The sequence below is a fragment of the Jaminaea rosea genome, assembly GCF_003144245.1.
Source record: "Jaminaea rosea strain MCA 5214 unplaced genomic scaffold BDZ90scaffold_4, whole genome shotgun sequence".
NCBI classification, from domain to species: domain Eukaryota; kingdom Fungi; phylum Basidiomycota; class Exobasidiomycetes; order Microstromatales; genus Jaminaea; species Jaminaea rosea.
This window is the reverse complement of record NW_020289978.1, coordinates 651,987-671,552: the sequence shown is the minus strand read 5'-3', so window position 1 is coordinate 671,552 and position 19,566 is coordinate 651,987. Positions and strand designations below refer to the sequence as shown.

General features: G+C 59.4%; 7 protein-coding genes across 7 annotated transcripts; 2 read left to right on the top strand and 5 right to left on the bottom strand.

The window, feature by feature from the left end:
• Positions 1-72: 72 nt before the first annotated feature.
• Positions 73-2,795, bottom strand: BDZ90DRAFT_231503 (hypothetical protein). The gene has a single exon (XM_025505892.1). It carries the CDS (start codon positions 2,694-2,696, stop codon positions 108-110), a length of 2,589 nt encoding a protein of 862 aa, XP_025363123.1. The 5' UTR covers positions 2,697-2,795; the 3' UTR covers positions 73-107.
• A 112-nt stretch (positions 2,796-2,907) lies between these two features.
• On the top strand, positions 2,908-4,205 carry BDZ90DRAFT_259546 (WD40 repeat-like protein; the record flags this gene model as incomplete). The annotated part of the gene is made up of 2 exons (XM_025508171.1): positions 2,908-3,341; positions 3,416-4,205. The coding sequence occupies 2 exons, from the start codon at positions 2,908-2,910 to the stop codon at positions 4,203-4,205; spliced, it is 1,224 nt and encodes a 407-aa protein (XP_025363122.1).
• BDZ90DRAFT_231501 (WD40 repeat-like protein) lies at positions 4,170-8,409 on the bottom strand. Its single transcript, XM_025505891.1, has one exon. The coding sequence runs from the start codon at positions 8,395-8,397 to the stop codon at positions 4,243-4,245; it is 4,155 nt and encodes a 1,384-aa protein (XP_025363121.1). The 5' UTR covers positions 8,398-8,409; the 3' UTR covers positions 4,170-4,242.
• Positions 8,410-8,531: 122 nt separating this feature from the next.
• On the top strand, positions 8,532-9,942 carry BDZ90DRAFT_231500 (putative deoxyhypusine synthase). Its single transcript, XM_025505890.1, has 2 exons — positions 8,532-9,260; positions 9,337-9,942. Exons 1-2 carry the CDS (start codon positions 8,583-8,585, stop codon positions 9,802-9,804), a joined length of 1,146 nt encoding a protein of 381 aa, XP_025363120.1. The 5' UTR covers positions 8,532-8,582; the 3' UTR covers positions 9,805-9,942.
• On the bottom strand, positions 9,623-12,742 carry BDZ90DRAFT_231499 (hypothetical protein). The gene has a single exon (XM_025505889.1). It carries the CDS (start codon positions 12,441-12,443, stop codon positions 9,930-9,932), a length of 2,514 nt encoding a protein of 837 aa, XP_025363119.1. The 5' UTR covers positions 12,444-12,742; the 3' UTR covers positions 9,623-9,929.
• A 307-nt stretch (positions 12,743-13,049) lies between these two features.
• On the bottom strand, positions 13,050-13,586 carry BDZ90DRAFT_245845 (sorting nexin-3; the record flags this gene model as incomplete). The annotated part of the gene is made up of 3 exons (XM_025507527.1): positions 13,050-13,106; positions 13,192-13,413; positions 13,485-13,586. 3 exons carry the CDS (start codon positions 13,584-13,586, stop codon positions 13,050-13,052), a joined length of 381 nt encoding a protein of 126 aa, XP_025363118.1.
• Positions 13,587-14,844: 1,258 nt separating this feature from the next.
• On the bottom strand, positions 14,845-19,429 carry BDZ90DRAFT_231497 (hypothetical protein). The gene is made up of 3 exons (XM_025505888.1): positions 19,213-19,429; positions 18,306-18,680; positions 14,845-18,226 (listed from the first exon to the last, which is right to left on the bottom strand). The coding sequence occupies exons 1-3, from the start codon at positions 19,250-19,252 to the stop codon at positions 15,063-15,065; spliced, it is 3,579 nt and encodes a 1,192-aa protein (XP_025363117.1). The 5' UTR covers positions 19,253-19,429; the 3' UTR covers positions 14,845-15,062.
• Between the last annotated feature and the right edge of the window lie 137 nt (positions 19,430-19,566).

Genomic DNA, 19,566 nt, shown 5'->3' with positions numbered 1-19,566 from the left:
GCGCCATGGCCAACACCGCCGTCACAGCTTTCAGTCTAACTGAGCGCAACTCATCGACAAGCATTCAAAGTCGAAGCGTGCAATGAATCTCATGATTGAGTGCTATATTACAATTGAGGATACTCCTGGTCATCACTCTCCTCCTTCAACCTTCTCTGCACCTCTTTTCCTCTCTCCTCCTCCCTCTCCTTCAGAAAGTCGACCAGTCTCCGCACACGATTGTCAACACGCCAGCCGCGCCACCCGAAAGCATTGGGACGACTATGCTGCTCCGTCGTCTTTGACGAAGAGGTCTCTGCCGCGCCATGAAGCCTGCTGCGGTATCCGAACTTGGCCTCCAATCTCTCCCACACATCGAGAACTCGCCCGTCGTGCTCGTCCCCCATGCAACGTCGCAGCGCCGTCAGGATGAAGAAGACCTGCCGAGGTGAAGGGGACAAATCAAGCTGCGTCTCCCACGTAGCCGGAGAAGAGGCGTCATCGCGACGAGATTGACTCTCATCCCCAGCAGTGCTCGGCCCGTTCTCTCTAAGCTTGGAGATTGTGGCCTTGACCGTGATGTTGGCCAATCTCTGTCTCTCTTTCTCCCGCTCTGCCTCCTTGATCCGCATAGCCGCAGTACGAGGCTTGAGCATGAGAAGCTCTTCCACGTAGGTATTAAGGTGATTGATGTTCCAAGCTAGGCTGGGATGTTCTCCATCCGTCAGTAAGTCCTCGCGAGGATGCCAAACCTCTCGTCTTCGCCCACTTTCATCCTCCTCGTAGGACAGGACAAAAGGTACGCCACGGAATGAAAAGCCTTGAATGACGGAGCAGAGGGTCCCAACGCGCAACGGATGGTGTTCGCTCTCCCTTCCCTCCTCTTCGTTCTGACCGTGTTGGCGGAGGAAGAGGCTCGTGATTTTCGGCGGCGCAACGCCAGGGTCGAGGGAAGAGCGATAGTCCTCCACCACCTCTTGCACTGCGTTGAAGTCTCCGCTGACGAGGGCGTAGTGGCGTATGAGCACCTCTTGCGTCATTGACGTCGCGTGAATATGGGAGGGTAAGGGGATGCCCAGGAGCGGAACTACCTCCTCCGCTGTCGCCCCTGCCGGCTGTGGGTACGGCTCTGCCTCGTGGTCAGTCGCTGCAGCGATTGACGTAGCAGGCCTGCCGAGTGATGGTGTGAGGCCGAATAGCTGTTCGAAAACAGTAGGCTTCCTCTGCCTTGCTGCTTCACCCTCCGCTCTCTCCTTCGACGCGCGCAACAGAGCCATCTCGCTTCGCACAGTGTTCCAGCGTAGCGCTTCGTAGACTTGGCGTATCTGCTCATCAACTGACGGTAGCAGCAGCGTGGACGACGGTGATGCAGCAGTGACACTGGATCTTGAGATGAAGGCACGCTCTGCCTCGCGTTGAGACTGAGCGGCGAGTAGGGATCGCAGGATCGGCTGGTGCCTGTGTTCATCAACGCGTAGCTCTGTCATGGCTTCTCGCAGTGCAAAGGACAGCTTCGAATACTGTCCAAGAGCTTCGTGTATGTGTGCTGCAGAGAGCAGGCCGAAGTCGTGGGCTTCTACAAGGCTTTGGCGGACCCGGTCGAAGCCGAAGATCTTAGCATCTGCGGTGGCAGACGACTGCGCTCCTGGGCGGCCGGTAGCCCACTTTGCAAGGCTGGCCAGCAGTTCGCTTCGCGCCTTCTTGCCCTCCATCTTGAGCCTCGAGGCATACGAAAAGGCTTTGAACCCCATGCCCTCAGTCTCCATGGTCGTCCAAATGCGTTCGAACACCGCCGCAGCCGTAGCTACGTCTAAGGGCCTGTTTGGATCGGTGAGAACAGGCCAAGTCCAAGGCTTGAGCGGATGGCTTTCCGGGTCAAGGAGCTCCTCTGTGTGTCCTGGAACATGGTCTTCCGCTGCGAGCTCACCTGCCTCCCCCTTCTGATCGTACGCCGCCCGCGCCACGACGTCCAACAAAAGGTTCAGCCGGCTGCCCCTTGACTGCGATCTGCTGATCGGTCTCTCTTCATCCAGCATTCGCAAAGCTTCCATGGCCTCCACCACGTCCGACTTGCCGACCATCCACGACCCACGCGTAATGAGCATCACCAAAGTCCTCGCCGTCGTCTGTGCGCCCAACAAGCGTCGCCACTCCTGGACCTCGCGCGGTGACCCGCCGTATTCCTCCAATCTCTGCCTCGCCGTACGTGCGCAGGTCGTGAGCATGCGAGCCATTTCCAAGGCTTTGCCCGTTCCCAGGTCGTGTCGGCCGTCCAGCCTTGCGAGGAGTGAGCGCGTCTCCTCCACCGAGAGGAGAGAGGCACCTCCGGGTAGATGTACTACAACGTCCCTGAAAGCGGCTTCCAGTTCGGCGAAGGGTGCTGAGTGCCCTGCATCGAGCAGCGTGAAGAGCCGAGAAAGGCGGGCAGCGCGCTCGGAAGCTGTCGTGGTAGCGAGCGCAGGTGAAGGGAGGGGAGAAAGATGCTGCAGGTGGGACATGTTGAGGCGGGGAAGGTCGGCAGCAGGCTTTGCGCCATAGCTGTCTTTACCCCTCCCATTGCGCTTCACCCCATCCTTTGATCTGCGCGGCTTCTTTGGAGATTTGCGCTCTCCCGGTGGATGTGGGTGAAAGTAGCCTCTTGATAATGGAGGCGGCAAAAGGCCTGACGTCGTGCTACGACTAGCTCGCTGCCAAGGAAGGGCAAGTCGGGCGGCCATGCTATAGCTCTGGATTGAGAGGAGAAGGCGTCATGCCATTGTGCAGGATGAGCGCAACGAAGTAAAGGCCGGCGATGGTGATGAGAGATTGCAAGGGTGCTAAGTTGCTGCCCTCAACGTCGTCGACTGGGCCTTGATGTTCCTAAAAGCTCGCACCGACGCCGCCTTTCCGTTTCCACGTGGTGCTGCTTCCGTGTCTTGCGATGGTCCAATGCTTCTTCGCGCTCTGGCCAACAAGCTGCATTCATTCAATCCCCAACGCTCCTCCTGTCTCTTCCAGATCCCCTTCCTTCCCGTGAGTCTCGCCACCTCGGGCTCCTCTTCCAACAGCAATCCGATGCAAGACAACGAAGACATCTTTGCCCGTCGCGACTTGCGAGACCCACGCTTCTCAACCTGGAAAGCGCCCAAAGAGCTCAAAGGCGGGCATCATCGTGCCGTACGATGTCTAGCCTGGTCGTGTGATGGGCGTAAGCTTGCCTCGGGCGGAAGTGACAAGGCAGTGAGGATCTGGCAGCCTGAGAGGGCTTCGCTAGATCGAAGCAGCCAAGAGCTGAGAGGGCATACGGATACGGTCGAGGCCCTTGTGTGGGATCCAACGAATCCGGAGAGGGTCGCGACTGCTGCCCTGGATAGGACCGTCAGGTGAGCAAGCGAGGAGGCGAATGTATGAACCTCGTGAGGGACTCAGCCTGACATCCTCCACTCCAACTCGCCAGACTATGGGATACCCGTACCCTGCAGCCCATCTTCACTACCTCGACCCCTGGCAGCAATATCAATCTTTCCTTCCATCCCAAGGGGCATCTGCTCGCCGTCGGCAACAGGGAAGACGTTCTCTCCCTCATCGACGTGCGCAATGGACCCGGCAAGATTCTAGGAACGATCAAGGCCGGGTCATCGAGCAGCAATGAGGAGATCAATGAGATAGGCTGGTCCAACGGTGGCAGCATCTTTATCGCTACAACGGGCAAGGGGTATGTGAGGATGTATGACGCTAGAGCGCATAATGATCCGGAGAAGCTGGTGGACGAGGTAAAGCAGACAGTGGGAGAGGATGCTGACATGACCAATGGCAGTGACTCTACCGCGCCTAAGCCCATGCCAACAATCGACTGGCCACCGGTCCACACCCTCGTGGCGCACACGGCCACCGTCTTCTGTGGTCGCTTCGACCCGCTCGGACGATACCTAGCAACAGGGAGCGCCGATGCCACAATCGCCTGCTGGACGCTGCCTGAGCTTCAGTCGCACTGGATGGCTGGAGGGGACCTGCAGACACCGCCTCGCTCCATTTCCTTCAGCCACGACGGCGAGTTCATCGCCGCAGGCGGGGAGGATGCAGTGGTGTGGATTGGGTCGACTGTTGATGGACGCAGGCTGCATAAGCTGCCTGCGGTAGGCACAGTCAATGCGCTGAGCTGGTCTCCTACAAGGCATTTGTTGGCTTATGCGGGCGACGAAAGAGGGCAGGGACAGGAGGGGACGGTAAGGGTCTGGGGATTATAAGGTGAAATCGAGGTATTGCATTTCCATCAGAGGCACACTAGACGATGTTGCTCTCCACCTTCGTCAGGCGTACAGCGCCATCTTCCCCGGCCGACAGCAAAAGTCCGGTAGCATCTTTGGCTTCCTCCTCGCCCGCCGTGTGCGGCCGCCAAGCCACTTCGTTAATAGCGCCAGAGTGGTGGCCGGGCAAGGTCAGGAGCAAGCGCATCTCCTCCGGATCTCCTGTCCTCGCAATTTGGTACACCGCCACCGTACCATTGTCGAGTCCGACGGCTAAGCGATTCCAAAGGTCAAAGGCAACAGCGGTCGCACCAGCGGCGAGACGCGAGACGGTAGCGACGAGAGCGACAGGCCCCTCCTCTTCGGTGGCATCCGCGCCCTTCTGCTGACGCTGCGCAAGCACTGCGCTGGGTGCCAATCTCCAAATCTTGACGGATCGATCGCGCGAGGCGGTGGCGAAGGTCTTCCCATCGTCGGCCCATGCGGCGTCCCACACAATGCGGGTGTGGGGAAGCTGTATCTGCTTCGACGTCTCTTCGTCATCATCGTCTCCGTCCCCGCCGGCAAACGCAGCGAAGCGCCATTCGCCAGCATCACTTCCATCTGCCTCCTTCTCGGCACGCTCAACACTCCACAATCTCCAGCTTCTATCCCTAGACACGCTCAATATCCACCTGCCGTCTGGGCTGAACCGTATCCTAGTGACACTCAAAGAGTGACCTGGGAGAATGGCCACCTGCTTCCAGTGCTGCGAAGCGTCGTACACCCGGATGGCGCAGTGTTGTCTGGAAGTGGCGCGGCACGAGGTAGCGACGAGGGGGGAAGTGGGGGATGAGTCGACGCAGAGGAGCTCGTACCCGTGTCCATAGAGTTTGTCGAGCTCCGGCCAGAGGGTCGTGGAGAGGAGCTCTTCCTCCACGGGAGGACGCGGATATGTTGAGCTGGTGCCGTCGCTCAGGGAATGGATACTGCCGTTGGTTTCGGCAGTGACCGTTCGGCCAAGATCGTCTACTTGCGTGTCCTCTCCGCTTTGCCCTTCGTAGACGGCGCGATTCGACAGTCCGAGAGCAGGAACCGTCGCAGCGAGTGGTCGAGCTGATCCTGGCGCCTGCTGACCGCTTGCCTTCGCAGAAGCCTCTATGTCTTCTTTCTGCGACTCGGAGACTATAGCTCGCATCCTCCGTCTTGCCTCTGCCCTGACCCTTGCACCCTGCTCACTCAGCCACTTGCGAATGGCCGTACTCCCCACCTTAGCCGCAGCCAACTCGGCCGCACTTTGCCCTTTCACATCCGTCTCTCCACTCGCGCCTAATACACCCATGACGTACCGCTGCAACGGAGCACTGAGGCCGCGCTCCTTGCGCGCATTGTCTATGTAGTCGCCACCGCTTACCGTCTCCTCTGTGAGGAGCATGGCTTGCAGCTCAACCTCCGTCCCCGCGGGACCGGCAACGTCCTTCAACGCGGCGAGGTTATACCTCATTCTCCTCTTCCTTGGCATGGTGCTCGTGAAGGTCTGCAAGAATTGACGAACGGCAGCTCGCCTTTCTTGGATGGATTCGACAAGCTCGGGGTGCGTCTTCTTGGCTAGCATCGAGTCGCCTGTGATGCCTACAATGAGTAGTTCGGTGGCAATGAGGGCCGAGAGAGAGAGAAGGATCTTGTGACCACAGTGCAGGTGGTCAAAGGTCCCGCCTAGGGCGAGGCCAGGATGGTGAGGGAAAGGCGGGCGACTTTCGACATCGGCTTCACTACCCTCTGCAGCGCTGGTGGAAGCATCCGGTTGAGCGGCAGCCTGACCTAACCGCAAAAATTCTGGCGCCAAGCTGCTCGTCGATCCGGGCCTCTGAGCAAGCAAGAAAGGCAGGACTGCAGTCGAGTCCTTCACCGCCCAGAATCGTCCACACCGCAGCCTCTCTGTCGCACTCGCCTCCTCCGATCCCCACTTGCGCACAACGCGCGGCGCCTGTGCCTGACCGACGAGGAGGGCATCCACGTCCAGCAGGAGAGCGTCACGCTGTACAGCCACGCCCCACGCTTGAGCATACGTCCAGCGCAGTATTGTCTCAATCTGCGAGAAGCTGACGGTTTCCAGCCCCAACTCCTCCCCTTCTGTAGCGCAGAGCGTGTCGAATTGTGCAGAGCACAGCACGATTACCAGCCTGTGCGGCCTCGGTCCAAGGCAAGTCATTTCCGCGGCTTCACGAATCGGCCTGCCCAAGTGCTCAAGGTGCGTCGTGCTCCCTTGTTGCGCATCGAGCTCGCGGGGCAGCGAAAGGGCCAATAAGTTGTGCGTTGGCGTAGCTGTAGTTGCCTGTGATGTCGCTCCGAGTCGCCTCGCACTATCCACAAAAGACTGCGGTGCCGCGAACAATCGAGCCACCTTCTCCTCGGCAGCGCTTATGAATGACAACCCGTCCTGAAGCCAAGCAGCGCACTGCAAATCGTAGCCGTGTGTTTGTGGGCGTGCGAGCTCGTGCCAAGAAGACCCAGTGGCAGGGTTGCTGGAGCGGACCTTCCCGAAAAGACGTGCTGTGCGATCGAGGCTGGCCGTCAGGAACCAGTCCCCCTTCGGTGCCCAGCGTGCACTCTTCACCGCTAGTGCATGCGCCGTGATCGCTGGGCGACTCTCCCATCTTGCACCACCTGCCTCGCCGCCTTCGACATGGCTCCACAAGTGTACCGGTCCACCCCAAGCATGCGATGCCACGGTGACATGGTCTCGGCTGAGGTGCCACTTCGGATCGAAAAGGGCACCAAACATTCCCATCGCTCCTGCCCCTGCTACACCTAGTTCGCCAAAGCGGTGTGATGGCAGCCAGAGGGAGGAGGTTGCTTCTGCTGAAGATAGGCCGGGCAAGGCTGAGCCGCCCACGGGGCTGGTGCCGGAAGGGGTCCAAAGGATCACGCTATTGTCGACGCTTGAGCTCACCAGGGCGGCGGGCTGATCCTGAGCCGGAGTGGTCGGTGACGTGGGCATCCATCGTACCCCGGTCACCCAGCCCTCGTGTCCGGTGAGGAGAGCGTCGAATGTGATTGCCCACGAGGCTGAACCGGAGGAGGTGCTGAAGGTGTGTACCTTGCTTGATAAGGCGGCAGAGTCGCTCGCGGCTTCATCTTCCACCTGACGTGCGAGGGCCTCGAAGGCGTCGTTTGACGGGGTGGAAGAAGCTGGTTGTGCTGTTGGTGCTGGCTCGGTCGATGGCGATGAGTCTTGCCGCCTGATTCGCCAGAGACGGACTGAGCTATCCTGACTGGCACTTGCGAGGCAGAGAGCGTGGGAACCGTCGTCCACTTTGGAGGGTGAAAAGGCAGCAGAAAAGTCAAGCGATCGTACCCAGTCATCGTGCCCAGGCAGGGTCAGTACCTTGCTGAACGGCTGGCCGCGCTGTTCTGCTAGCCAGAATACAATTTTGCGATCCGTGGCTGCGGTCGCCATCAGGATGGCGCTGCTGCCTGGAAGTGAGACGAGGGAGACGTCGAGTGGGAGAGCGTTACCTAGCTCGGATTTTGAGGGGGTGAAGGTTTGAATGAGTTGCGGCTGCGTTGTTGCTACATCTGCTGCGGGCGGCCGTGCGCTCAGAGAAGCGAGAGAAACGCTGTAGATCGAGATGGTACCGTCTGAAGATCCAATGCCTATGATCGTTGCAGCAGCCGTATCGTCGATGCCTTGCCCGCCGCGTTCGACGCCAATGGCTTGAACAGTCCCTGCCGAGGAGCCAGCCGTACGAGATGACTTGACCGGAACAAGCGTTGCTTTGGAGCTTTTCGCCGGCTTTTGCGTCAGATCGAATGCCATGCGCCAGCTCAGGGGCCTCCAGAGCGAAGAGGTCTTCGACGTTGAAGCAGCATCGTCGTTGTCATGAGACGCTTCGCTGCCAACCCAGATAGCCGCCTGTCCATTGCCCGCCCCGGCGACAAAAGCGAGCGAACCCGCTTCCGCTGCCAGAGGGATGAATTTGAGCGTCGTAATCGGCGTCGTGAAATGCGTGTCGACCAAGTGGGACAGGCCACGATGATTCGAGTCGGGGTCGCCTAGGTTGTATGCGACTGCAATGCTGCTGCTGGATCCATAGGCGAGCACCGAGATGGGCTCATGACGGTCCTCTTTGGGCTTGTAGAGGGTCCAATCTGCATTGTGTGATGAGCGATTGACTCCTGCTGAGATGTAGGCGTCGCTGGCTGTCGCCATTCTGACGATGGTCGATGGTGAGAAAGTGAGAAGCGCGCTTCCTTGTCTCGGACCTCGCCTCTGTTCCGTCCGTCCAATCTTGCAGTCCGCCCATGGAATCGACTCCAGTCCGCCAGTCCGCCTCCTTCAAGATCCAAAATCTTCTCGCCATCCTCTCGCTGTCACAACAGCTCCTCCTCTCAATCATGGCAGATCCATCTTCGTCATCAATACCCGGCCCATCAGAAGCCTCAGCTTCACTCTTCGTCCAATCCGCCCCCGTCCCTTCGCACTTCGAGAGAATCCAAGGTCCAAACTTCGAGGAGCCGCAGGACATCAATTCCCTTCTGGCTAGCTTTGCCAATGTCGGATTCCAGGCGAGCGGCGTGGCTAAGGCTGTTGAGATTATAGAGAAGATGAGGAGGTGGAGAGGAGAAGAGCCCAAGGACGATGATCGAGATGATGGGTCAACAGAGCCGACGCCGCAGCGATGCTCCATCTTCCTTGGCTTCACATCGAATCTCATCTCCTCAGGTCTACGCGAAGTCCTCCTCTTCCTCGTCAAGCACAAATACGTATCCTGCCTAGTCACAACAGCCGGTGCAATAGAAGAGGATCTGATCAAATGCCTCGGCCACACCTACCTTGCCGACTTCCACCTCGATGGCGGCGAACTGCGTAAGCGCGGCATGAACAGGATCGGCAACCTCGTCGTGCCTAACGATAATTATTGCAAGTTTGAGGATTGGGTCATGCCGATCCTAGAGAAGATGAGGGAGGAACAGGGTGAGAGTGTGGAGAATGTCTGGACGCCTAGCAGGGTCATCGAGAGGTTGGGGAGGGAGATCAGCGACGAAAGCAGTGTCCTCTATTGGGCGGCAAAGGTGAGCCTGAGCCGCAGCGGTACGCGTGCTGTGACATCGGCTGATCCTTTGTGCCTTCGCTGGCTCGCCCTCGCAGAATGAGATCCCCGTCTTCTGTCCAGCCTTGACAGACGGCTCGCTGGGCGACATGCTGTACTTCCACAGCTATAAATCACCCAATCTCACAATCGACCTCGTGAAGGACATCCGCCGCTTAAATGACTTGTCACTCAAAGCTCCAAAGGCTGGTATGATCGTCTTGGGCGGTGGGGTCTGCAAGCATCAGATTGCCAACGCCATGCTGTTCCGCAACGGCGCCGACTATGCAGTCTATGTGAATACAGGGCAGGAGTTCGACGGGAGTGACAGTGGAGCCAGGCCGGATGAGGCCATCAGTTGGGGGAAGATCAAGAGTAAAGAGAGGGGAGGGGAGAGTGTCAAGGTGTACGCTGATGCGACAATTGTCTTCCCGTTGCTAGTGGCGGCTACTTGGGGACGAGCGCATTGGGACGAGCAGGCAAAGAGACGACGAGATGAGGAGCCCAACGGGCAGCAGAAGGCGTAGTAGGCATAGGCAAGCATGATGGTATCCACTGGGAGAAAGTGTGTCCATGCACCTATATACACTATCGTCTCGGAGCAATCTCGTAGCATCGTCACCAGTCAGAGAAGCCCTCTATCTAATCTACTCTAGTCATCTCCACTCCCGGCGCGCATCAACCTCTTCAGCCTCTCTAACTCCTCCACAACCCCCTTGACGTCCCCCTCGTGCCCGCGCCTCACTTCCTCACCCAGCGCAACGCGTTGCACCAATCGTCCCACCTCGGCCACGACCTGCAATCTAGCCTTCTCCCTCTCCCCGCTTAGGGCCTCCAACACGGCTTCGAGGCCCTTGCGCTGCCCCTCGCGTCCCTTCCACTGCTCCTCTACCTCCTCCAGCCTCTTCTGAGCAGCATGAGCAGCAGCGCGATGCTCCGCGACCGTCTTCCTGAGCTCTTCGCGCAGGCCTTGGACCTCGCCTTCCCACTTGGATCGCGTATTGGCCCAGGCGGAACGCAGGGCCTCATAGCTTCCCTCTGCTTTGGCCGTCTGGCGACGCACGTCGCCCAGCTCTGCTTCTACTACGCGGACACGCGTCCCCCACTCTCGGGAGGAGCGGCCGAGCTCTTTCACCTCGCTCTCTGCTCGTCGAGCACGCTCGAGTGCCTCCGCAAGGCTCTTGTCCTTTCGCATCAGGGCCGTCTCGCGGCGCTCGGACTCGACGCGTGCTGAGGCAAGCCCCTCTTTGGTGGAGTCGTACATCCGTTGCAAGGAGGAGAGATTCCTCTGGGCCAAGGAAAGCTGTTGGCGCGTGGTCTCCAGAGAGGAGCGATAGTGCTCGACATCATTTGTAAGGCGTTGCACTACCAGGTCGGGACTCGGGTCTCGGGGTGGGTCGGGAGAGGAAGGCGAGGTGGCGGCCTCCCTTTCACTTTGCGCTTGCGAGGCGGTGAGGGAGGGGCGACGGACGTACCGCGGGATGCCCTGTACCCGGTCGTTTGTGGCTCGTCGACGGTTTTCGCTCGCGCGCGTCGGAGCGAGGAAGCCCGTCTGAGATGGAGCTCGATCGCTGGTCCCGCCGTCGTCGACGTCCGTCTCGGCCTCCTTGACCTCTTTCAAGCTGCTCTGTCCATTGAGGCTGATGCGTGTGGCAGCAGGCGAGCCGCGATGCTGAGGCTGCTGCTGCTCCTGAGCATTCGCCGCGCTCGACGCGCGCAGGGGCAGCGGGATGGACGAAGAGGGAGGAGTGGTTCCAGCGTCGCGCCGTGATCGGCCGCCTCCAGGAGATGGACCTCCTCGACTACCACCGACGGTGCTGCTGTTGACTTCGCTCGGCGGCGGGTTGATGGACTCGTGTGTGCCCATCGAAGGGAAGGTTGCGCGTGTGGGAGTGGTTGACTCGCTGCTGGTGTGAAGACTACCAACGCTGCTGCCTCTCCGTCGTGGTAGGCGGGATGCTTCTACGGCTGAGGGAGTCGAGCCTGCATAGCCTTGAGCAGGCATCGAGAGACGTATACCGGCTCCCTTGCTGAGCTTCGCCTTGCTTAGAGGCACGATGATTTCGCCCTGACCATCGGTGGTCCCTCCGCCGTCTGGTGCTTGCCCTGCTCTGCCTTCCATCAATGCAGCAATCTGTGCATCCTTTTGCCTCAGCATATGCCTCAGATCAACAATGTCCCGCTGTATCTGCTTCAGCTCTCCATCTCCTTGACCAACCAAAATCGAATCACAGCTGTCATCCTGCGACGATGTGAAACTCGTGCTGTTATCAGCCGACCGATCCGCATCGCTTTCGCCGCTCTCCCCCGCAAGACCTTCTTGCGCCTTGATCTCGTCGACCCGCCGCTGGTCGGGAGCAGGAGTTCTGCGAAAGTGGCGTGGGCCGATGTCGAGTATACGGTTTCTGGGCGTTGAGGGCTGGCGAGCAGCTGACGTTGGTGGAACCGTCGAGGACTGAGTCCCCTCTTGAGGATCGCTCGTGGACTCTATCGCCCTGCCTGGTACGACGTCCGACGCGGCCGCCTCGGATGGTCCTGCGGGTTTCGCTGACGTGGTCGGCGATAGTGCTGGCAGCTCCCCCATTGGCTCTGGCTCTCGCCGTGAGGACTCGTCTGAGGGTCTCTCAGTCGCTCTTGCAGCAAGGCTGCCCTCGGCCGCTCTGATCTCGTCCAGACACTCTAGCAATGCGATATTGTCCTCCCACCCAATCATGTTACTCTCAATCATTCCCCTCTCTCTACACCTCGCACACTCGTCCGCAGCCCATCGCAACGAGTTGCTGTTGCCTGCTCCTGCCGTGCCCGCAGTCGAGCTCGTAGGCGACATAGGCGACGAAGAGAGGTGAGATGTACCGGTAGCAGCCCCATTGAGCGCAACCGCCGCTTCTTGAACGGCTGTGAGCCTCTTGGCGGCCACCTTGGTCTGGCCAGTCTTGCGCTTGACGACCATTATGCCCAACCAGGCGCGCTTCTCTTTGGCCAGTTGCGTCAATGCCTTGGCTTGACTGCTAGAGAGCTGCAAGCTCGCCGGACGAGGGATCAGCACCGACTTGCCAGCGGATAAGGCAGAGTGAGCGTAGTCGAAGAGGGCGTGGGATGAGGAAGAGGGTGACGAGAGGCAGAGGAGGAGACATTGCGCTGGCGTGTGGCTGAGGAGATGCTGCATTGAGCCGAGGAGGTGTGGTTGCGTGGATGCTGATGACGAGGAGGGCACGGCAGCAATGACCTGCTTCCACCATTCTTCTAGTAATGGTAGTCCTTCCTCGTCATCCGATGCCAAGGCAGCGATGAGGTGTTGGATAGGAGCTGATTGAGCTGCCTCACCACCAACTGCCACCACCTCCTCGAGGAATCGCTTCGCCTCGGTGGAGCGTGGCAGCCCTACGATGCCCCATCTGCACACGAGTTGGGACATTCGCCGTTCTGAATGATGATGCCAAGCGGTGAGGACGAGTCAAGTGGAAGCAATGCAAAGCTCGCCCCCTCTGACTCTCGAGGCTCGACTGCGTCCAACACACACACTTCTCGGATCTCAAAGGCGGCGGCGGACGTCCCGCGCTGCCCTGCCTCGCCCCGCCCCGCCGCCCTGAGACCCGGGAGAGCAACAGCAAAAGCAACAGCGGACCAGAGAACGCGAGACGGCGCGTGGCATAGTCAACTAGACGAGGCTACGATGACGATGGGGCTAGGACGAGCTGACGGTGATGATGAATATATGCCAATGCAGTATACATTTAGGCAAGGACAATAGAGTGGCCACAGTGCGCCCACATTAGAAGCGCGAGAAGTCGGGATCTTGCAAAAAGGCACTCAAGATCGACGAGCCGGTCTACGGGCGAGGGGGGTAAGGGAGCAGGTCAGCATGCTTCGCCTCCGTCACTATGCCGATGCTTCTAGCTCTCTAGCGTTCTCACCTGAAGCAGAGGATGGCTTGCCACGCCGGTGATGAACCTCTCCAGCCCCTCACGCCTACTCTCGATCACCTCATCCGTGAAGCGGTTAGTGAAGACCTTGCCCGGAAGAGGGGGGATGTTGACCCTCGTCGTCTCGCGCTCAAGGACGTCTCTGAAGTACTCAAAGTCAGAATAGCGACGTCGTACCGTTGAGTAGCGGAATCGGAAAGCCGGGATGTTGGTCTGCGAGGCAACGAGGGGGAGATCATTTGGTCAGCTTGATGCCGTGTTCCGGCTGTTCGCTTGGTGCTCACCCTCGTTACGATCTCATAGTCCGTGTACATCTTCCTGCCAAATCCATGCGTCATCGGATTGCGCACCTCAACTTCCAAGAAATTCTCCGGCACACCATACATATCCTCTGGCGCTTCCCTTCTACTGCCCAAACTTTCCACACGCGCAAAGGGCGAGTAGCCCACGTTGTTGCTAGTGGCGAAGCTCTGCGGCATTGGATAGCCAGGGGCGAGTTGGCGTCCGTTGCCATCAGGACCCTCGCCATTCCCCGGGCGACCAACGTCGTCATCGCCGTGAAACCCAGGTGGGGCGCCTCCAGGTGGGAGGAGGGAGGAAGGATTGTGTGAGTTGAAGGCGCGAGGAGCAAAGCCGCCTGAGGTTGAGCCGCCAGAGGGTAGGCGTGCGCTTGCTGAGCCGAATGCATCGTCCTCTGGCATGCGTCTGCCGTTTGCTGATGATGAGCCCTCGTTGCCAAAGGCAGGAGGCTGGTAGCGGTAAGAGTCGTCATCATCATCGTCCTGCGCGCTACGTGGTGGTCGACCAATGGAAGCTGCTACCGCTTCGTCCTGTCCGAAAGCGCTTCCCATGCCAGCAGCTGCGCCGGGTCGTCGATGTGACGCTGCTGATGTCGTTGTAGCCGGCTGTGAGAATAGGTAGGAGGATCGCTCGTCCTGTTGAGGCGATGTTGCTCCCCATCCTCCAGAGAGGGCATCGCCGCGTGACGATGGCCCGCCAAACCCACCTCCATCCCCCAATCCCGACGTTGCTGAAGCTGCTGAATTGGGAGGGGGAAGCGGGTTGCCACCAAAGGCAGCTCGCTCGTCCATGTCATCTTCATCTGCTGCGCCGAAGCCTCCGCCTCCTCCGCCTCCTCCGCCTCCTCCACCTCCGAGTCCACCAGCAGCGTTGCTTGAGGTGGGCGCTGTCAAGTTGGCCCCGTCAAAGGAGCCTGGAGCTCGCCATGGATCATCATCGAGGCCTGCTGCGGGTGCGTTGTTGCTACTATCGTTGCCCCACGGCGAGAAGTCCGGGGCGAGAGGACCGCCATCCCCACCATTCGACGAGGTTGAGGCGTAGAACGACATGCGGGCGGGCGGGCGGGCAGCTGGAGGAAGACAAGTATCGGCTCCAGTGTTTCTGATCGTGTGTTATGCCACGCTCAGGCTGAGACGATGTGTCAGTCTCAAGGTTGTCAGTCGTGTGTGAGGTTGCTGAGATGATGCAAGTCTGGGGAAGGAAGGCCAGGTGTGTGTGCGCTGCAGGTTGGCTCAACCCTCGTCCCGCCGCCGACGGAGACGAGCTGGCCAGCTGCCGGCGTCATCGCGCCGCCGACCTCCGCGAGCTCCCAACGCTCCCATCCCCTGGACACACATTACGCCGCGCTGCCTCGCTCGCTATGAATTCTCTAGTGGGGACATAGAAACAGTTGCTTCGCAAACGAATACGAGATTGAGAGAGCAAGTGGGAATCATTTCGTAAAATCCAAATCACAAGGCTACTGAAAGCAAAGCATCGCGGTCAAGCAATGTGGGAGAGCAGAGAGAGGGAAAAGAAAGCAGAGGGACGCGGGCGCGACATGACCTCAATGAGCGCTACCACTACGCCTTGGCCGCCCCCACTCTCTGGCTCGTCTTGACCCTCTGACTCTCAAAGCTCCCATAGATATGATCGCAGCCCCAAAGCTCCTGGTCCCCCTTCGCACCCACCTTCTCTCTCACAGCCCAGTATTCGGGTGTAGTGATAGTCTGCCCAGCAGCAGCAGCCTTCTCCGCCTTGCCCGTCGCGCCTCTCGGTGGCATCTCCACGCTCTTGGGCTGCCAAAGCGTTTCGCCCGTATCCGCGTCGACCGTCTTGGTGAACCAGCGCGGCTCGTGCGGTGGCATCTCGCCAGCTTCACGTTTGCGGCGAGTTTGACGCTGGTAGTCTTCAAGGGACTGCTTGAGGTTGTTCGCCTCGTCGAAGCGGCCCTCCTCGAAGCTGACCAAGTCAGGGCGAACGCGGCAGTCCGTCGGCGGGAGCCACTTGGGGAGGGTAGGTGGTAGGTCGTTGAGCGTGACAGCAAAGGGGGTGAGGTTGAAGGGGGTAGGCGGCTTCTCGCTGTTGCGCCAGAGGAGGAGATACTCTGCGCTTGAGGGAAGCGGCGCAGCGGAGAAGTCACCCTGATAAGCTTGGTCCGGGTCCAGAACCCCTCGCCCAGCGCCAGCTTTGCGTGCTACAAGCTGGCTGTCCCACCTGCCGGCGATCTCCCACACCAAGTCGCCCGCAGCGTTCCAGACTTGACCAGAAATTTCCCTCGCGTTGGCACCACGCCAGCCGCGAGGCTTGAAAGTGAGCGTGCACTTGTCCCCCGTGATGTGGTTGACTACGGTGAGGTCGCCGACGTGGTCGATCGTGGGGCTGCCGACGATGAAGCCTGAAACGCTCGTGGTCACCTTGTTCCACGTGTAGTGCTCCTCTACCAGATCCTTGAAAGCAGGTCCAGCAGAAGGCGGTTGCTTGTTGGAGGCGGAGGAAGGGACCCAGTCCTTCTTCACCTTGAGCTTGACATGAGCTACGCCCGTTGGCCTAATCTCGAATGTACGACCGAGGAACTTGGACTTTGCGTCCACGCAGCCTAGGTAGTCCCAGAGTGGTGATTGGGCCACGCATGCTGAGACGGGCGGGTGGTGGCTCACCTGCTCGGAAATGTAACGGTAGTGTCTATCCGGTCGGATGTACTCAAACGTCTCGCCAAGCATGGGGTTGAACGGCTTGGCCACTCGCCCGATGGTGCTCGAATAATTGCTCATGGCAAAGGCGGCCACGAATGCAATGCGCTTCGTCGAGTCTTGCTGCGTGGCTGCGGCATCGAGGCATTCGGAGAACTCCATGTCCTCAGCCATGCGCTGCAGCATGCTCGTGGGTTCATTGAAAGAGACGGGGAACGATATCTTCGTGAGATCCTTGCCGATATTGTTCTTCAAGATGGCCCACAGTGACACGCTAGGCCTGTCGTCCTTGCCCAATGGCAGCTTAGTGCGCAGCTTGCGGTAGGGCTCGAGGCTGGCTTCGAAGTCGTGCTCGTCCAGCATGTCCTTGTTGAACGAAGAGGGCCAGTTCTTCTCCTCGCTGACGTGCGCGATGGGCGTCTCGACCTTGAGGCCAGGCAAGTCGCCAGACTCGACGGCGTCGAAGAAGTCGTCCTCACCCTCCTCGACTGACTCTCGACCTGGTGTGAGCTCGGCCAGTGCCGGTGCCATTGGAATGGCGCCCAAGGCCATCGGCGCTGTACCTTCTCTTCGGTCGGCAATGGTCCCGTCGAAGGAAGGAGGTGCGCCTCGGCGAGCCGTCGGGCTGACAATCGGCGGGCTCGCAACGGCTCCAGCAGCGGGCGAGGCCGACGAGCCAAAGTTCTCTCGCACCTCTCTCAGAGCCTTCCGCTTCCTCGCATTATCCTGCGCAGCGTCCTGCAGCTGCTTCTCCATCTCGGCATGTTGCAGAGCTAATGCCTTCATGTTCTCCTCCCACAGGCGCTTGACCTGGATCTCTTGCTCGTAGCGACGCAGCAGGTACTCCTCGCGCTCGCCGACGAGGAGGGCAAATTGATTTGTCAAGTCTTCAATCTGACCCAGAGCATCTCGCAGCGCAACCTTGCTTGTGGAAGGTGCCGGAGCATCGACGGGTATGGACGAGGCGAGGGAGTGTGCCATCTCGACCTTGAGCTTGAGCGAATTGGCAATGAGCGGGAATGTGTCGGCGTGAGGCATGCGAGGCTTGCCTGAGGCGTCGAAGAGAGGCTCATTGTCCGCCTGACCATCCGAATCTTCGCGGTCGCTGCGGAAGCTCTCGCGGCTGACGAGACTAGGTGTGCGTAGCGGGTGACCATCACGAGGTGACATCGTAGATGAAGCTGCTGAGGGGGCGGCAAGAGGGGCGACGACGCCACCGGCGTTGAGCAGTGCATTGTTGGTGCTTGTACTTGTGCGGCCGATGGCGGGTGTGCCTACACGCGACGGCACGTTGCTGACATTGGTCATTGAAGAGTTGGTAGTCGCAGTATAGCCGATGCCGCCCGCTGCAGCGTTAGGCGCAATCGATTCGGTACGGCTGGCACTACGCTCGAGATTGAAGTGCTGCTGAGTCTGTTGGAGGACTTGGACCCAGCGGGCTCGCTCAACGGGATGCGAGCCTCGCAGGTAGAGCTTGCTCGAGCTCTTCGTCGTGGCCTCGCTGATAATCTCGAATCGATGTTTGTCGTTGCTGTCAGCACGGATCTTGGCGAATCTCAAATTGACTGAACCTCTTGATGACTTGCCCTCCTCTTCTTGCGTGTGGTAGTACGAGAGAATGCCGTCTTGGAGCACAAACCACCTCGTCTTGTAGCCACCTGCCAGGTTGGTCCACTTGGCAAGGTAACCACGGAATGTGGGAGGGAGGCCAGGAAGCGTCTGAGCTGCGATGGCTGCATCTGCGTTTGAGAATTGACGAAGGAGCGCCTTGATCTTCTCATCCTTGGAGCTATCGAGCGCGCTCTTCCCCTTGCGGTTGCGGGCATAGACGTCTGCTCCTCTCCTGACGGCCGCCTCGATCATCTTGGTGTCTTTGCGAGCGACGGCTTCGTGGAGCAGCGTGGTACCCGAAGTCTTGCTCTGGACGTTGAGATCAATGGCGCCTACACGGGGTGACTCAAGCAAAGCGTAGAGCTTGTCCTCCGCGGTTGGCATCTTGCCCTCCCAAGCACACAGCGTCTCCATGAAGTCTGCATTGAGCTTTGCGCGAGAGACTGACCGGCGCGGCGTGGACAGGGTGTGATGGTGGTCAATGATCTGTACCAAGTGAGTGTTCGGCTTGTCTGCGCTTACCTTGAATCAGCTGCGCTGCCTCTGGCGTCTTTGCCATCTCAAGTGGCTCCCTCCCATCCTTGTTGCGCTTCGTGTCGTCGATGGAAGGCTGCTCCAGAAGTAGCTGAACCACATCGCACCTGCCCAGAGACATTGCGATATGCAAGGGCGTATTGCCATGCTGCGTCTCTACGGCATTGATGTCCAGACCCTTGTGCTCCAAGCAGTAGACGATCGTCGAGTACTCGGCGCAGCGAACAGCAATGTGCAACGGGCTTGTGAGCTCCTTGACAGGTGCGCCCTTGACCGCCTTTTCTGCTTTGGCCAGACAGGGCCCTAAGGTCTTGCGATCTCCTTGCCTCAGCGCCTCGAGGAGGCGAAATGAGTAGACGGCCTCTGTTGGTGATGGAGGTTGTTGTGGGCGATAGGCGGGTAGCAGAGGAAGACGAAAGTTGCCGTCACCATTAGCGCAGGCGGTCACAGGAGAGATGGTATAGGACCGCGTGCGCGAGGGCATCGAAGCAGTGTTGTAGGATGACAATGTCCGCAATCGACCAGGCGGTTGATGAAGGCGAGACGGTGAGGGCAGAGTGGAGGTAGGAGGGTTCAAATGGGATTGAGAAGGGGGAAAATTGTCAGCGCTTCTTGATCTCGATGGCTGCATTGTGGCGGTGACGAGATGTGGAATGGAAGAGACCCAGCGAGCGAGCAGCAACAAAGGGCCATGCAGCAACTGCCACTGCAGCTCAGGCACTGCCTGCTATCGGACGACGCCATTGCCGCTGGATGATCATCGAGGTGGCCAGGCACCCGCGTGTAGACGGGCGGCCAAGGATCACTTCGTTGTACGCCCGTTCATGCCGTCGATCAACTAAGAGGCGGGCGTGGGCGACCTGGTCGTCGAGCTGACTGCATTCTCTCCACTCACCATCCGGTGCGGCCGTGCCGCCGCCTTCTTGGGTAGACATGCTGCCTGTCTGGTATCCAGCTTCGGCCGGTAGCGCTCTTGTTTGTGATTTGAGCCGTGCGTAGAAGATGTAGAGCTTATGAAGGCAAGGTGACTCAAGGCAGCAGCGAAAGGTCAAGACGCTCGATGCTCGCTGCTCGCAGGACAATGTCGTGAATGAGGGAGGAGTGAGTGATTGAATGATGGATGCAGCGCGGTGCAGCCAGACCCCGGCCTCCGTGTCTCTCTCGCCGCTCCCTCCGCTCCGCCCGTGCGACGACGACGATGCGGCGTCCCTGTTCTGTCCCTGTCTGTGAGTGTGAGCTCGGCCAGTCT

Bases quoted from the DNA above. Each gene is read 5' to 3' on its own strand.
- BDZ90DRAFT_231503 (XM_025505892.1), bottom strand. From the start codon at position 2,696: ATGGCCGCCCGACTTGCCCTTCCTTGGCAGCGAGCTAGTCGTAGCACG.
- BDZ90DRAFT_231501 (XM_025505891.1), bottom strand. From the start codon at position 8,397: ATGGCGACAGCCAGCGACGCCTACATCTCAGCAGGAGTCAATCGCTCA.
- BDZ90DRAFT_231500 (XM_025505890.1), top strand. From the start codon at position 8,583: ATGGCAGATCCATCTTCGTCATCAATACCCGGCCCATCAGAAGCCTCA. The intron at 9,261-9,336 runs GTGAGCCTGAGC...TCGCCCTCGCAG, and splicing joins TCCTCTATTGGGCGGCAAAG to AATGAGATCCCCGTCTTCTG.
- BDZ90DRAFT_231499 (XM_025505889.1), bottom strand. From the start codon at position 12,443: ATGCAGCATCTCCTCAGCCACACGCCAGCGCAATGTCTCCTCCTCTGC.
- BDZ90DRAFT_231497 (XM_025505888.1), bottom strand. From the start codon at position 19,252: ATGTCTACCCAAGAAGGCGGCGGCACGGCCGCACCGGATG. The intron at 18,681-19,212 runs GTGAGTGGAGAG...CATCACCAACAG, and splicing joins CGGCACGGCCGCACCGGATG to AGGCCGTCTACTCATTTCGC. The intron at 18,227-18,305 runs GTAAGCGCAGAC...CGCGCCGGTCAG, and splicing joins GGCAGCGCAGCTGATTCAAG to TCTCTCGCGCAAAGCTCAAT.